This window comes from Sardina pilchardus, chromosome 4 (assembly GCF_963854185.1).
Source record: "Sardina pilchardus chromosome 4, fSarPil1.1, whole genome shotgun sequence".
Lineage (NCBI taxonomy): Eukaryota > Metazoa > Chordata > Actinopteri > Clupeiformes > Clupeidae > Sardina > Sardina pilchardus.
In genome coordinates this window covers 26,610,591-26,628,641 of record NC_084997.1, presented here as the reverse complement: position 1 = coordinate 26,628,641, position 18,051 = coordinate 26,610,591, and the positions used below count along the sequence as shown (strand labels likewise).

The following is an 18,051-nucleotide window of genomic DNA, read 5'->3' as shown; positions in this document are numbered from 1 at the left end:
AACGTTGGAACATTTTGTAAAACGTGTGAACTATGGAATTCAAATGCACAAACGTTTAATTAAACGTTTGGACAATGTAGCCTAGTTAAAATGCACGAATGTTTCATTAATCGTGCACTCGTTTAATTAAAACGCGCTTATTGTAGGCCTATATTTTTCACAACCATGTCCCTCCCACTACACCGTAGCTGGCTGCTAAGTTTCGGTTTTCGGTTCCTCAGGTCCGTGACGTCTTACTGTCTATGGTCGACATATGTGCGGCTCCGATTTCTAGATGTCTTTTTTACAAGGTAAGTTGTAGCCTAGTCCTTGGCATTCTCATTATATCAGAATTAGAACTGTTGTTAAACGTGACGTGTTTCATACACAGTTTCATAGGTTTCTCTTCCAAAATGTTTGGGCTTCCAGCTTCCAGCCCCACCTCGACCTTGCTATCAAGCTAGGCTGCCAAACTCCGTGTCGCCTTGTTTTTGCTTATTTGTGTTAGGCATATACGCTTTTCAAAGGGGATTAACGATATATGTGACCATTCACAGCGAAATCAGTCGTTTTGCGCACATCGTTATTTTGAGAAAATCAACAATAACAAACTTCCGGGTTAAAATGTTGAATTTCACGTTTTCGCATAATTCGGCTGTATACAGTCTACAGGGTCCGTGTATGCTTCGTTCATTTGATATTCGATTGAGAATCAAAAATCAAAAAATACAAAAATGACTTGTTATTTCATTATGTGTTTATGAATGTGATACGAAGAAGCAATTAACGCTTTGTTTATCAGACTTTCGATTTCGTGGTCAGATCAAAAGTAGAACATTTAAAAAAAATGACTTAGGGACAAAATTGATTTTGATATTTATGTTTTTCCGATTGCTGTGACCCCGGAAATTATTTATTGACTTCCAATTGCCAGCTGCTGCTTCTGTCAGACCAGTCCGAATATAACTTTACCATAGGCTATACACAATTTATCCTAAAGACTATGGTTAGCCAAGGCTATAGGCTATTTAAACGTCCCTTCAGCTGACAATCTAGGTTTTTCTAATATTGTTTGCTCTGCTTGTGAATGAAGTTGTGGTCCACTTTTTGCTAAAATAGCCCATAGCCTATATTTCACATGTCTTTCGTCCGAGTGGTTGTAGTGTAGTGATGGCACAGAAAACTCCTGCAGCTGTTGTGAGCAACGCGAGCATGCGCACAGAAACCAGTAGTTGGGGAAAAGCAGACATACAAACATAACACCGGGGCAATGCTACAGCGGACTTAAACTGCCACCTCGTGGCGATAAGTTGTAATACAATTCAATGTGCGTGAATTAAGTGGCCACTTCAGAACCGCACTCACTCGTTATCTTTTTATTCTTTATTGTAGCACCATGCCTAAAAAAACAAACGCGTTTCGGCGTCAAACCGTCAGTGTGTCAACCCACTGTAGCCTACTTCCATGCAATAACATGGCCTGATAGCCTAGGCTACTACAGACTAATCATTAGGCTACTTCTATAATCATGGAGCAACGATTTGGGCGAATGCAATGTTCAAGAAAACAGGCACGAGAAGGGAGATGATTTTCTGACGATTCAACGATGACACTGAGTTGCGCAAAGTCGCGCATTTTCTGGTTTGCCAGACAATATTTTCTGTCGCTAAAATTGCCAAAAGTCGCTAAAGCTAGCAACAAATAAGTCACTAAATTGGCAACACTGAGCACTGAAAGACCAAGGAAGTGACTTTGAATGGACTTCCTGGTCACAGCAATCGGAAAAAAATAAATATCAAAATCAGTTAGCCCTGAGTCCGTTTTTTAAATGTTCTACTTTTGATCTGACCATGAAATCAAAAGTCTGTAAAACAAAGCGTTATTTGCTTCTTCGTATCACATTTATAAACAAATAATGAAATAACAAGTGATTTTTTGATTTTTTGATTTTGGATTCTCAATTGAATATCAAATGAACGAAGCATACACGGACCCTACAGTTTCATATCGTGAACGCATTTCACTGAAAAACCTACGTTTTGACTGTTAAACCCGGCGAAGATTCAACACATTTGCTGTCATTCCCGTTGTGCACGCGCCGCTTAAACAGGTGATTTCTCCTCTTCTGGCATATTTTGACAGGAGAACCATGTCAACTTTGGATGCGGTTATCTTAGCGATAGTTTGTGTAATACCCTCGATATACATATCGTTGGAAAGCTTAGTTTATGGCCGTTCACGTGAGCACAATAACTTAATTTCCTAAATTTTACCGAAACGACTGGTTCCGCTTTACAGGGTCACATATAACGATCACGATAGGGAGGGAAAGTGAAAACCAGCGCCCCAAGTGGTTTGATTTGATTTGATTTGATTTGATTTATTTCTGGATTAAGACAAAATAAGACAAGACAAATCCAAAGGATGACATGCAAAAGTACAATACTTATTTCCAGCATGGTCCTTGGTGTTAAGACACAACAAAGCAGACAGATAGACAGGACATATAGACAATATAACGCACACTCTAAAAGGCTAAAAAGACATACAGAAAGGACATCCCATAAAAACAAAACAAGAATAAAAGAAAACAAAATATGCTATAAGAAACATAAAATATCCAAAATATCATCAACTATTAACATTATTCCATAAAAACTGTTTGACCTGTCTTTTAAAAATCCTTTGTGAAGATAGCAACCTTGTGGCAGTAGGTAATTTATTCCATGCTATGATACCTGTGTAAAAGAATGATTTTTTTATTGCATTATTAGCTCTAGGAACTGTGCAGGAGCGTATGCTGACTCTGGTGTTATGATTGTGCTGTGTGTGGACCATGTTAATATTAGAGCATAAGTATGACGGGGCATGACCATTGACAATGTTAAACATATGGTTCAACTTAAGTTGTTCCACTCTTAGATGAACAGGTAGTAGACCAGCTCTCATAAACTCCTCTCTACCTATATGGGTACGGGGGGGTGCATTTAACAGGTACCGAATGACATTGTTTTGTAGCACCTGGAATTTGTTTTTAAGTTTTACTGACAACCCTGAGAACCATGCAGAGCACGCAAAATCCACATGACATTGAATCAACGTTAATGCCAATAGTTTCTTAACTTGAAAATCAAGAAACTTTGTCTTACGATATAAAAACTTCACCTTACAGGCACATTTGGCTAAAACCTTGGCTGCAATGGATTCACCTAAGAGTGGTTGATCCAATGTTAAACCTAAATAAGTGACACTTGTTTTAGATACAATTTCAGACCCATCACACAGCACCTTTAAGGTATTTGATTTCGCCAACTTACTTTTTGTACCAAACAAGATTGACTCAGTCTTGCCCAGATGCATAGAGAGCTTATTGTCTACTAGCCACTGATTGACCGACTCAAGCTCTATACCAAGAGTATTTTCTATGTCTTTTACATTACTCCCTGGGACAAGTAAAGCAGAATCATCAGCATATAAAAGCAGCTTGCACTGTACCACAGATGATAAGTCATTTATGTACACTAAAAATAACAGGGGCCCCAGGATCGAACCTTGGGGCACCCCACATGTTATACTCTGAGGATCAGAGAAGGTCCCCTCCACATCACAGACTTGAGTCCTATCTGTAAGATAGGAAGTAAACCATGTGAGAGCTGAGTTGCTAAAACCCATACACTGTAATTTAGAAATCAAAATACTGTGGTTCACAGTATCAAATGCTTTTTGCAGGTCAAGTAATAGCATGCCAACATAATTCCCGTGCTCAAAATTCTGACGCACATAGTCAAAGAGGTGAATGAGACAGGTGTCAGTGGAATATGCAGCTCTAAAACCGGACTGAAGCTCATATAATAGATCATGCCTGAGGAGATACTCCTCCACCTGTTCATAGACAAGACGTTCAAAAATCTTTGAAATAGTTGACAAAATTGATACTGGCCTATAATTCCCCACATCAGCTCTACTATTTTTCTTAAACAGAGGGACCACCCTGGCATTCTTCATATCCATTGGGAAAACACCCTGACTTATGGACAGATTTATGACATGGGTAAGAATGCTAGACGTAACCCCTGCACTATCCCTAAGAAACCTGGCGGGGATCAGGTCCAAGCCAGTGGCCTTATTCACTGAAAGGGTGGAAAGACTCACTCTTACTTTATCCTCTGAGACAGGACTAATTGCAAAGGCATCTGCAGAAACATGTTTGCTTCTATAAAAGGAGCTAACAAATGATTTGCCGTATTTATCAGAAGCACCAGGCAATTTACTGACCAGACTTGCAGCAATGGTTGTAAAGTAATGGTTAAAATGACAGGCAATTTGCTGCTTATCAAAACACATCACATCCTTAATAATAAGCCCTGCTTTACCAGACTTTGATTTTGTTTTTGCTGTTGATCCCATATCATTCAGAATTTTCCAAAGTTTTTTAGGCTGTTTTGCATTGGCAGCAATGGATTCACTATAAAAATCAGATTTAGCTTGTTGAACCTTGCCGCTAACTTGGTTTCTAAGATAAGCATAGGAGTTATAGTCAGCTGGGAGTTTAGACTTTTTAAACTTAATGAAGCATCTATTACGTTGTCTGATCAGGTCAACGATTTCAGATGTCATCCAACATGCACTTCTATGCTTAATTCGCGTTTCCCTCATTGGTGCTACTTCATCAAGAGCACCTATAAAAAGCTGCTTGAACAAAAACCAAGCCTTATCGACATCATTACATTCAAGCACATCAGACCAGTCTCTTTCAGATAGCCTTTGATTGAACACCTCAGCAGAGTACTGCTTGGTACATCTGTATTTGATGGAACAATGCTCATTTATAGGCTGAGATTTAATTTTCTTGCGAGTGCAAAAGACCGCATTATGATCACTGAGGGCTACGTCCAAAACACCTGATTGACTTATCATTCCACAGTCAGACACTAAAATTAAATCAAGAAGGGACTGGCTATTTATAGACAACCTAGTAGGCTCGGTAATTAATTGCTGTAAACCAAACACCTTACAGAGACATGAGAGAGACTCTTTCAGGCTACTTCGTGGCAATAATAGATTTGTATTAAAATCACCCATGATAATGCATTCTTTATCTAGGCATACATTGGTTTTACAGCAAATAGATTCAAGGAGTTCGTAGAAGTCTGTTTGTTTAGGAGGGCGGTAACAGACACCAACAATGATGGGCTTGGTTTTGGGAAGAATCAACTCAACCCAAGCTGCCTCCAAGCCATCCACCTGAAGATCGTGGCGCGGATTGAATGTTAAGTCAGTCCTTATGAAAAGGCACACCCCTCCTCCGTGTCTGTTGCGATCGCGACGGTGGATGAAATAACCTGTGAGCCCAACTTCACCATCTTGAATGGAACTGTCAAGCCAGGTCTCCGATACAGCGATCACCGCAGCCTTGGACGTGGACGCGAGGTGCCCAATTTCATCCAGTTTGGGAAGAAGACTCCTGGCATTGACGTGAATAAAATGCATCCCTTTCCGTTTTAAAAGACGGAGTGAATCATAGTCTCTTCCATCCATACTGTCCTCATCATACGTTCTCAGTTCATTTGTGTCATCAAACACATCTGCGCTACATATTTCCCGCAAACAACACCGGTTACAAACCAGCGGGATATCCGCCTTATTCCGTACCGCCCTATCAAATATCAGACCCTATTTCGCCTTATTTAAAAAAAAAACGTAATTGCTCGTTTCATTTCATAAATGGACTACAACTTCAAGTGACGTGACACCCTTCCACGACGTTACTCACCTAGCATGGTTTGTTTATTAGCCTGTTAGCTAGTTGGTTAGTTAGTAGACAATCACATTTACTGCCAGCTCTTGTGTGAGTAGGAGCACAACACAAGTTATCCCAACATAAAGGTAATTACCACGCGGTTTACATCGCTCTCTGTTATTACAAAAATATGATAAGCCAGTTAAGCAAATTGCCGTTTTGATCAGTTGGAGATGAAGCGCCTAAACTGGTGACGTCAAATGCTACTGTAGCTAGTTACTGTAGTTCGTTATCACCATGTTACAAACAAACTCAAAACAATTACACTGATCCTAAAAAATAAAGTATGACCACTGGAAGCAATAGAGCTGACCTACATGCATAGCATACTGAAGGCATTTAACTAACTTCCCATCGTGGGCCGAGATATATTTTTTCTAAAAGAAAATCCCATCCCCTCCCGCTAGCCTCTAGGAACGCAACCACTAGATGGCGATGAGATTACTTTCCCTCCCTATAGTCTATGTAGGCTAAAGGGCTGTTCACACCGAGAACGAGAACGAGAACGAGAACGATAACTAAAACCATAACGATAAAAGCGTCCACACTGGCCAACGATAAGTAAAGTCTCTCCTCATGTTAATGAATGTGTAGCTTGGTTGTACCACCCTTGACTAATATCGTACAGATACCTGTAACGGTGAAGGGAAATGAAAATTGAGCGGAAGCTTACGTATGGCTATGCCAGGCTAATGAATGTGATGGCTAGAATATTATGGGTTGGCTGTTAGCTTTTTATCGTTCTCAAAATCGCTCTGAAAGTGATCAACGATATCGTTCTTGGCGTTATCGTTATAGTAAATGTGTGAACGTTGTCATTCATATTAACGAGAGCGATATTTATTTATAGTTATCGTTATCGTTATCGTTCTTGGTGTGAACGGCCCTTAAGGCTATTTGAGCTCCCGGGAGGGAAACAATGAACGAATTTGAACGTGAGCCCATGTTGTTGGGGTCTAACGAGGCCTATCTGTGTTGTTTGAGCCCAAGAAGTTGTGGGGAATGCTCTGTTATAGCTAGATCACCTGAAGACTAACATTGTTTTGCCAGACAGCAATGTCATGTAGCCTACTTGAACGTAATAATACACATGTTACCTATTTTCATTAGCCTACAGGAATTGAATAGCAGTGTGGCCTACGTCCACAGTGGAGACTAAATTGTTAGGCCTGCCGGCATGAAAGTAGGCTATAACAGAGTGGAATGAGGTGTTCTGGCTTTGGGTAGTTTAAAGAGACCCTATGTAACATTTTCATAGTCATAATATCGCATAAGAATCGTTGTTTGACTGACAGTTTGATCGAAAACAGTCATATTTCCCAGTGTCCCTATCTGCTATAGCCTTGCAGTTTGTCGAGGAGGCGATCGCTCCTTGTTTAGGCTCCAAATTCTATTGGTCTGTAAGCATGGTTCTTTTTACGAAACTCATGTGAAAACGTTTGGCAATCTAGCTGCATGATTATCTCAGTGTTCTTGCAAAGGCTCATGGGAACCCACTGAAAAGAATAGAAGAATAGAATAGAATATATACTTTTTTGATCCCGTGAGGGGAATTTGTTTCTCTGCATTTAACCTAATTAGTGAACACACACACAGCTCACACACAGTGAGGTGAATCACACACTAACCCAGAGCAGTGAGCTGCCTGCCCAACCAGCGGCGCTCGGGGAGCAGTGAGGGGTTAGGTGCCTTGCTGAAGGGCACTTCAGCCGTGGTGGACTGGTCGGGGATCGAACTGGCAACCCTCCGGTTACAAGCCTGAAGCCCTAACCAGTAGGACTACACCACGGCTGCCCACAAAAAGGTGACACCAAGGCATTAGGCATGTGTTCATTTGCTTTACTGGTTCAGTGGTGCTTCACATTGATCTAACATTCTGTTGGATGAATTGATTACTGTGGCAAAATATGTCAGTTCAACGTAAAAACATTGTGTTTGAACAAAACACATTAGTTTGTTTAATGTAATGTTTTGTGGTTTAAAGTAAATGTGACAACACTCTTTTCCTTTCCCCCCTATGCTTACCTTCCTTGATTCAATTAGTAAAACTGGATTAGGCTATCACTCGGAATGAGTATTTCAACACGCGGATGTGTTTCATTCAGAACTAGACTATGTCATGTAATTGTAATGTAATATGGTTAGAGAAATGGGACAGCCCTAACTTTTCATTTTTTCTGTACAGGAATCTGTGACTGTTGCCGTAGCAAGACCAATGCTTCCACTAGTTGTTAGATTTTGTATATTTTGTCTTCTATCTGGCCGCCAGGAAGCTCAAGGTAAAGACAAAATGTTTCGCTTTTTTTTTTATCTTGTAAGGTCATAGTATTCATGAGTTTAGTTTTAACCAACACTAAAACAGTGGAATATAATGCAAAGAGTATAATAGCATTCATCTTTAGTAGGCTAATGTCTTTAGAGTAGTTATCAAGGAACCAGAACACTGCATACTCCACGGTACAGCCAGTTTATTGATAAACTCACATTTTGTTCATACAAACAGTGAATAGCAGCATTAATGAGTGCAAAGCTTTTTTAGAATTCCATTTCCAACTAGTGAGTTCCAACTTTATGTAACAGTGTGGTTACAATGATACTTTCTCTACTCCACCCTTTCCCCAGCCATCTCAGATATTGCTAAGAGAGGCTGGTCCAAGGTGTTTACAGTGGAGCAGCTGTCTGTGGAGATAGATGTCACCTCAGTCATCTGGATACACAACGGGAACATCGCTGCAGAATGGGAGGAAGGAGTTGAGAAACCAATTTACTATGGCATCTTCAACTCCAAAACTACACTGGATATGAACACCTGGGCCCTGACCATCTCAAGTCTCCAGCCAGATTTTAGTGGAGATTATTCAGTTGACATTAATTACAAAGGTCCCACTAATCTCTTGACCCTTATTGTAGTCGGTGAGTACTAAAGCAGTCCATACAACTAGGGGGTTTGCCCTATACATTTTAGTCTGAGTTACAGACAATCAGAAATACCCTTTTTATTTAGAACACATTTTTCAGGATGCTCACATTTCCAATGGTTCTAGGATAAACTTAATCTTTGTTCCACATTGCATTTCAGATTTCACAGTGATGCAAATTTTACAGTATGTTCAAATGTTTTCAAGTGTAACAACTTACTAGCCTATATACTTTATGTATTTGATCATTTTTAAAATACTCTAATTCTACAGATGCTGATCCTGTTTATGGTGTTAAAGGACAGTCCGTCACCCTACAAGCAAAAGCACAGAATGTACAGGGCCAGATTGCGCAATGGACACTCAATAACACTGTCATTGCAGACAGAGATGAAGAAACGCATCAGACCGCTTACAAGAACATGAAGTTTGACAACGAAACTCTGTCTCTAACCATCTCAGATCTTCTAGCAAATTACAGTGGCCTATATGCATTCAAGTTGAATAACATCAATAAAGGGATATATCAACTCATTGTCCGTGGTGAGTTTAACATTCTTTCCTTTTGTTGATTAACAATCACAAATTGTTTGTATTTCTAAGTAGTGAAAATAAACTATGAACTACTAAGCCTTATGAAAGCAGACACTGACAGTACAGTACTTACACTGTCAACAGGGATTTTAACTTCTTCAGTTGTTGGGGCTCTAATCGTTTTCTGTATCTTACATTTCATTTCATTAGTAAATAATGAATGTGTGTGTGTGTGTGTGTGTGTGTGTGTGTGTGTGTGTGTGTGTGTGTGTGTGTCTTTTTTGCAGATGCTATGTTGGAGCTCAGGATTACAAAACACTGCAACTCCACCAGCTGCACCCTAAACTGCACAGGGGTGAATGATGAAAACACTCAGGTCAGCTGGACTGATAACAAAGGGGGAAAGATGTCTGGTCCAGTTTGGGTTCTAGAGAGGAGTCCACACCTGGATGTCATCTACAACTGCTCCAGTGACTCAGGGAGCTGGAAGACCGAGAGTGTCTCAGAGACAGACTACTCAATCTCAGGTTGGTTAACAAACGTTATGGGATTGAGCATGCCCTGGTGTCATGTTTAAAACATGATGGTTAAGTGTAACACCCACCAACATAAGTTTCCCACAAATATGATAACTGTTGCCCACAACCAACATAATGATTATTACAATAATAACTATTTGTGGGAAGTAATATTTTTGATTGATTGATATTGTTTATTTAAGTGTCAAACACCTTTTTTTTTTGGTGCCCAGCCCACATGGGCTTATTAGACACTGAATCAATAATTATACAAACTATCTCCATATACAATATACAGAGATACCCAACATAATATAACTAAACCACAAAAAAAATGAATACAGAGAAAGACAACTTATCAGACTGGGTACAGAATACTTTGCCTCAAATACCAGGCCTTTTCTACAAATTTTGCCAAAGCAAAAACATCATATTCAAACAGCCAGCACAAAATCTCTCCTTCATATTGCCAAAATATATCAGGATTTTTCAACTGAATTGATTCAAACAATGAGTTCCTTAGGTTGCAGTATAAGGGACAATAAAAAACAAAGTGAAATTCATCTTCCACCACCTGGAGATCACAGAATTCACACAAACGCAAATGTTCTGGTATACCTTTAAATCGACCCACTTCCACTGCCAGAGGTAAGGTGCTAGTTCTCAATTGAGCACAGAGGGACCTCTGCCTTCTCTTTAGCTTAAGTGAAATATAAGGTTCTGTAACATAATCATTCTTAAACTGCACATAATTTCTAAGTTTTGGCTTCTTCCATATATCCTGTTTCCATTGCTCTTCATATTTACTTAACAATCTTTGTCTGACCACATTTATATTACAGTGTAAATTATTTCTAAACATCATATGCAAGTCAGACGCAGACAATGTTATTGAAATTTCTCTAGACCAGGGGTAATGCCTTGCTCTGTCCCAATTAAAGATTTTCCTAGTTACCCTTTCCTCTGGCAGACTGACAAGACGGTTCCACAATCGCACCATTTCACACCTTTGTTTTACAATACATGGATCCCATCCTGCATCCCCATTGACAGCTACCTTTGCTGCATATTTATGCACACCAAGAAAACACCTTAAAGCACGATTTTGAACAGTGTTACAGTCAAGTACCTCATCAAAGCCCCAAACTCCTGCAGCATAAAACAAAACAGAGTCAACCAAAGATTTATACAGTTGTGTAAATGTGGAAAACCCAAGATCTGTGCATCCTTTCATTTTACTTAACACAGCACCTAATGCTCTTCCAGCAGACTCTGATAGTATTTTCCTTCCCTCTGTAAACTTCATATTTTCATCAAAGACAAAACCAAGATATTTATAACAACGAGTATACTTTAAGGGCACAGGGCCAAACTGAAATGTATGAATACTCTGTAATTCATTTTTTTCCCTAAAATGAACAACTTGTGTTTTTTCGCTGTTAATAGTAAGACGCCACTTACTACACCATGAACTCATAATATTCAACATATTTTGTAGATTAATTTCATTTTCTGCTATCAAAACAATGTCATCTGCATAAAGCAGAATACTTAGATTAATGTCCTCAATTGGCACACCAATATTACCCTGTTTAATTTCTTGAGCTAAATCATTTATATAAAAAGCAAATAAGGAAGGGGAGAGTAAGTCTCCCTGCTTCACCCCACAAGGCGTTGAGAACCAATCCGTTCTTAAATTATTTATTTGTACACAAGCAATGGGGTCTTTGTAAAGGGCTTTTATAGCATTGTAGAATTTTCCATTGATACCAAATGAAAGTAATTTAAACAACAAAAGATCTCGGTTAACACAATCAAACGCCTTTTTGAAGTCAACAAAGCAGGTAAAAGTACTTTTACCCTTGTCCAGACGAGCTCTTACCACAGAAGATAACACATAAATATGATCAATACAGGCCCTGTTTTTCCTAAAACCATTCTGTTCATCTACCAACCCTCCATAAACCTCCAAAAACGTATTAAGTCTGTTGTTAAGGACACCTGAGTAAATTTTATAGACTGTGCTGATCAGACTAATCCCTCTATAATTCAACGGGACTCTAGGGTCATCTTTTATAGATTTTGGGATGGGTTTGATAATTGATCTATTCCACTTGGATGGGATAATACCATTTTGAAAACATATGTGACACAAATAATGTAGGACATTACACAAGTTAGGGTTCTTAAGTACCTCGTTAGGAAGGTCTTCAATGCCCACGGCTTTATTTTCTTTTGCTTTGTCTAGCACTTTAAGTACCTCATCCAATGCAATATCACTATTCAATATCTCATTTTGATAGTATATAGTATTCATCCCAGTTTCCATCTCAAATTTTACTTTACAAGTTTCTTCTAAGAAATGATCATCAAATAAAGTGGAACTACTATACGCATATAATTCACTGTAATCTTTTTCCCAATTTTTATAATATTTGACCACATTCAAAAGAAGATCCACCACTTTCCAGTAAGACCTCCATAGGTATTAATGTCTTCTTTTTTGGACCTAACTTCTGTATTTCCCTCCAAAATTGCTGAGGATTACCAGTTTGTAACTGTTCTAATTTGAGAGCTTGGCCTCTTTTAAACCTTCTTTTGAAGAACCTGAGCTTTCTATCGAAGTTAGCCTGACATTGTGTGAATTCACTATGCAGGGCTCTCTTCTTCCAGGGTTCCCCAGGACCACTTTTAAGAAATATTCTCTCTGCAGAACGCAACTTCAACCATAACTCATTCAATTCATTATTCCAATATGGTTGTTTAGCTCTATAATATTTCTTTGTAGAGCCCCTTTTTTTAACAGGACAATATTTATCCATCTCAACATGTAAAAGATTACAGAGATTGGTATAACACTGGTCCATCTTTTCCTGATTTTCCTGCACAATCTGTAATTCACATATTACCTCCAATAGGGCCTTGCAACACATCTTTGAAGACAGAAAATCAACAGGGTAATTCCTGTCTCGTTTTCTTGCATGCTGTAAACAGTCAACATTATTCTGAATATTAACTACCTCCCCCGTTTGAAAACGTAAACAGAGAACAGAATGGTCAGGGAGTCTACTATGGTCATCAATCAAATTAAAACTTTCTGGACCAATCCTATCAGCAAGCTCGGAAGGGGAATAAACATTGAAACCAAGACATGTTTTCAAATCGACATGAGGTGTCACTATGTAGTCAACAACAGCTTTACCTCTTACAGAAATAGAAGTAAAGTTGTCACTTTCAGGATTTAACCTTCCATTAAGTATACAATATTTAGAGTCCTTCAAAAATTCCAGAAAGTAATAAGTGAAATTGCATTACAAAGTTACATTAACTTTTGATTGGGGCAGGGGTAGCATTGTCAAGCTGGGCTAGCATGCAGTAGCCTGTAAAGTTTTGGGTTGAATTCCCAGCTTCCACCGTTTGCCTTTGAGCAAGGCACTTAACCCAGAGCTCTTTCAAACAAACGGGAACAACATCACGCAAACATGCTGTTTTACCTTGATGAAAGTGAAAGTGAAACCGGAGTTTTCCAACATATCCACATTGGCCTACGTTTTCAGAAATAACTGTGTGATACTGCGTGTCTGCCAAATAGCAATAACCATAACCAGGTAAGCAGTGCTTTTCAATTTGATGTTCCTTTGAAATGATCCTTGCAAAGTTGCTGCACCTACTGTTTAATTCATCAAGGCATGCAGGCTCCCCATTACCACTTTGGATAAAGTGTCTGCTAAATGAATACATTTAATGTAACTACCTGCAAAGGTAATGGGTAATTTAGTGAAATTCCAGATTTGTAAGAGTGTATGTCAAAAATGGTCACCAGAACAAATAAAATGGAACCATATGTGAAATAGTTGTGAAATTTGGCATATATGTACTTATGTATCACTTTCTGCAATGCTGCATACACAGCCGTTGTGTTTTTATCTGCACTTACTTTCATCACATTTTGCTGGAGGCCAAGCAGAAAAGAGCAGTTTTTTTACATTATGAAGTTGTTACATGTGGGTGTTACAGTTGAGTCTAATTATTTGTATTACTTAACTTACACAAAACGCAAACCAATGCAGCAGTAATTGGTGTCAGTATTGTTTTTAAAGTCATTAGGTATGTTCTCTGCATGTAGGCTTGTTTTAGTTGTGTCTTCAAATTATTTATATATGATAATACACTTGTCTTTCCTGCAAACCCACAAGGAGGGAGCAGTCCTCAGGTAATGTAGGGTGTGGGGGGTTTGCATGCCATTTAGTAGTAGTTAGTTATGCTGTAAGGTGTCTACCAACACTACATATTGTTGTATAATGCTGTTGTCCCCACTGGGTTCCCTAATGTGTGTCAGCGTGTTGACTAGCATAAAGCATTTCTCCATTATCCCCTCCCCGCCTTCCTCTTATGCAGTGTACCCCCACTAGCCAATAGCCAGTCCTGTAATACAGAGCAAGTAGAGATGATGTTGAGAAGCTGGAAGACAAGGTCTCTATAGCACATTAAAATGTGCTATAGAAATATTGTTTGCTTTTTTTGTAAAATACTCTTTACTCGACTTTTCTTCATGCTTCTAAAACACACATTAGTCTTGATGCATTTGGTATGGGCCTTTCTAGCATGTTTGTCCCGTTTCTTTGAGCTTTGTGTGTTTGTTTCTCATTCTGTTTTCAGTTGTGAGAACAGACCGAACAGAGTGTTTGTCCATTTGGTTGCATTGTTGTGTTGTGAAATCATTATTATCATTCATTCTATATGTGGTTTTTGGTTTGTGTTTGTATTTAGAGCACGTTCTATATTAGGTTGTGTATTTGCAGTGCTTTAATATGGCATCAGTATTATGCAAATAAAGCCATAGGGACACTTTATGTTAACTGTTGTGTTGTGGACTTATAACACATTCTTTATTTTTTTCTATTTATAGCACATTCTATATTTGTTTGTGTTCTGTATTTGTAGCATGATACACTATGCTTTGATGTGGGGTTACAAGTGCATGTCAAATCTTGAATGCCTGAATGGAATATCAATAGAGGATTCCTATGGCATCATTATTTTTGCAAAATAAAGCCATATATATGGACACTTAACTTCACTAAGCCTCTACTTGGAATACCATGGCATTCAGATGCAGTAATTCAGTCCAAGCCAGATTTTTTCATGTATTTATTGTATGTCAAAAGTAGTTGCGTCAAAATGAATTTGTTACTTTCATCTCTATCTCTACATATAAGAGTCCTTGATTCCTGTAAAGTCATTTTGTCATTTTTCTACACTTCTATGACAGTGGTTCACTGTACTTGCTCCTGATAGGACAAACCCCATGTTACACATTCAGCAACAGAGTTTGTTTTAAATGCTGACATTCCTGGTATTTTACATTGAGAGATATTCTTTTACTTTGCAGGAAATACAGAATCTAACTGGGAAAAAATACAGGGACCTGTTGTAGCTGTTCTTGTGCTTTTAGCATTTGGAGTTGGTGTTGGTGTTGTACTGTACAAGAAAAGGAGAGGTTGGTGGGCATGGTCTTTCACACACTGACAAATGCAGCTGTTAGATATATAGAAGTTAATCACAGAGAGAACTTGCATTTGCTTGCCAGTGAAATGCCATAGAAAAATTACCTACATACCACAGTGTGATTTTTGACTGTTTCATACAAACTTCAAACATCAATAATGAAGGATTGATATTTAAAATGCATTATTAAATCTTAATGTAACTAATGAATGAGGGCTGAGAACCAAAGGGGCGTAAGTGACATTTCACCAACTTTACAGGAGAGCCAAAACAAATCTAACTGCTTCTATATGTTCACAGTTAAAGACTTTTGCTTTTTGTTCAATAACTTTATATTTGTAAATATTCTACTTCTATAATTTTGTCAGCTAGAAAGAGCTCATCAAGAGCTTTCAGGTGATATCTAAATTTTGACCAAAATGTCACTTACGCCCCTTTGGTCCTCAGCCCTCGGAATGTATTAACGTCCTTCTCAAACATCAATAATGAAGTTACTGTGGATGTTGTTGATGTTTCTGGATGTGTATTTTGAATGACTGACATCACACATGCAATTGCAGCAAGAAATACAAGAAGGCTGCATCCGCAGGATCAACAACCTCAACAACAAAATGGATTTGAGCTCTTACCAAACAACGGTATTTAAATACATGACTTTCATATTCAGCTTGTGGTGTAAATGTGCTGTATGCCATTAGTAATATTGAAACCAAGAATCCTCACATGTCTGATTGCCTGCAATTACATGAGTGATTCTGTATCTTGTCAGTCCACCAAGAGGAAGAGGAAGAGGAAAAGGAAGAGTGTCCACTGAATGGAGGGACAGAGGGAAATCCTAAAGGTAATTAACTACTTTTTAAATCCATACTGGTCATGTCCACTAATTCAATAATAGTTTCATGCACAGTTTTGTTCAAAATCTCTAAAGGTTATATGACTTATGACTTTTGACTTATGAATTTAACTGTACTTGTATGTCTGGTTACTTCACTTACCTCACATTCTCCTGTGTAATATGTGACAGATGAAGTTAAATTTGAAGATTAAGACCTCTTCAACCGCTCCCTGACAGAACACTCCATCCCTTCAATCTGGAAATCATCCATCATCTGCCCCCTGCCCCGTGCCAAAGAAGAGCAACCCCACCTGCGACAATGACTACCGCCCAGTGGCCTTAACATCCTTGGTCATGAAAAGCTTTGAGAGGTTAATGCTCTCACAGCTGCAGGAGGAGGTCAGTATGTACACCGATCCACTCCAATTTGCATACAAGCGGCAGAGGGGGATGGATGATGCCATACTGACGCTGCTCCATGGAGCCTACACTCACCTGGAAAAGCCCAAGTCATTTGTCCGGCTGGTGTTCGTGGACTTCTCCAGTGCTTTCAACACTGTGCAACCCCATCTGATGGGCCAAAAGCTTCTCCAGATGGAGGTCAATCCCCACCTCATTCTCTGGGTTCTGTCTTTTCTGACAGAAAGGCATCAGAGAGTCAGAGTAAATGGCCATCTCAGCTCTGATAAGTTGATCTCCACAGGCGCTCCACAGGGCTCTGTAATCTCACCGGTTTTATTCACACTTTACATTAACGATTGTCAGAGCACTAACCCAGACATCTCATACATCAAGTACTCTGACGACACTGTTATTATGGACCCCACCAATTCATATGATCAACTACAGTCTGAGCTGGCCTCCTTCGCAGACTGGTGCACACATAATTCTCTGGACCTCAACATATCAAAAACCAAGGAACTACTAATTGACTTCTGTAAGGCCCCCACCACCATCCCCACTCTAACTGTCAACAACCAGCCTATAGAGAGGGTTGATACATACAGGGACCTTGGGACAATGATTGACCATAAATTGAACTTCCATCATAACACAGACATCATCTACTCCAAATGCCAGCAACGTCTATTCTTCCTCAGAAAACTCCGTAGACTTCAGGTCCACTCATCAGTTTTGACAGCTTTCTACAGATGTTTCATTGAGTCCATAATCACCTTCAACATCACAGCCTGGTTTGGGGCACTGTCCAGTGTTCACCTGAATCCACTCAACAGAATAATAAAGCTAAGTGGTAAAATAATTGGCCAACAACAGGAATCACTCTCCAGCATATACAAAAGACGAACTGTGGAAAAAGCAACATGCATATCCAAAGACACTCACTTTCTCCATAGTCAGTACTGCCCCCTGCCCTCAGGACACAGACTCAGATCCCTCCCACTCAGAACAAACAGAGCCCTGGCTAGCTTTGTGCCTGCTTCCATTAGACTGTTGAACAGTCACTCTTAGTCTTCTTTTATGTATTTATGTATTTTATGTATTGTATTTATTATTATTTTTTAGAGTGTGTGTGTGTGTGTGTGTGTATGTATGTATGTGAAGGTATGTGCTGCTTCTCCACATGTGAAGTTCCTAACGGAAAAATAAAGTTCTTTGAATTGAATTGAATTGTGGAGCTGTTTCCATAAAAGCAAGGTGGTAAGTAACATTTCATCTGAATTCGCTGAGATTTTGATCTTGCATGTAACACAAAGCATACCATAGATACAGACGGTTAGAAGGTTACCGCCCCCTCTGTGGGGGAAAACATGCTAACATCACACATGAAAGTCAATGGGCTAACTCGCTAGCAGAAAACAAAATGTTTTCCCCCACGGGGGGTGTTTCAGCCATGGTTAACACGGTAACTGGGGGCGGTAACCACGACTATGACGAGATGCCGTCTGTATGTATAGAGGCATGGAGGTATTATATATAACTGAAGAGAGTGACTAAGTC

At 39.2% G+C, this 18,051-nt stretch overlaps 1 protein-coding gene across 4 annotated transcripts; it reads left to right on the top strand.

Moving 5' to 3' along the window:
- Nucleotides 1–213: 213 nt before the first annotated feature.
- On the top strand, nucleotides 214–17,716 carry LOC134078713 (uncharacterized). 4 transcript variants are annotated; one of them, XM_062534833.1, is made up of 9 exons: nucleotides 214–290; nucleotides 7,965–8,058; nucleotides 8,402–8,692; nucleotides 8,971–9,240; nucleotides 9,519–9,758; nucleotides 15,142–15,249; nucleotides 15,818–15,895; nucleotides 16,027–16,098; nucleotides 16,330–17,716. In XM_062534833.1, the coding sequence occupies exons 1-9, from the start codon at nucleotides 243–245 to the stop codon at nucleotides 16,413–16,415; spliced, it is 1,287 nt and encodes a 428-aa protein (XP_062390817.1). In that variant the 5' UTR covers nucleotides 214–242; the 3' UTR covers nucleotides 16,416–17,716. The 4 variants fall into 4 exon arrangements, with proteins under 4 accessions (XP_062390817.1, XP_062390819.1, XP_062390818.1 ...); XM_062534835.1 differs by having other exon boundaries at nucleotides 16,282–17,716; XM_062534834.1 differs by lacking the exon at nucleotides 214–290 and adding an exon at nucleotides 2,161–4,030.
- The last annotated feature ends 335 nt before the right edge of the window (nucleotides 17,717–18,051 follow it).

Bases quoted from the DNA above. Each gene is read 5' to 3' on its own strand.
- LOC134078713 (XM_062534833.1), top strand. From the start codon at position 243: ATGGTCGACATATGTGCGGCTCCGATTTCTAGATGTCTTTTTTACAAG. The intron at 8,693-8,970 runs GTGAGTACTAAA...CTAATTCTACAG, and splicing joins CTTGACCCTTATTGTAGTCG to ATGCTGATCCTGTTTATGGT. The intron at 16,099-16,329 runs GTAATTAACTAC...GCTCCCTGACAG, and splicing joins GACAGAGGGAAATCCTAAAG to AACACTCCATCCCTTCAATC.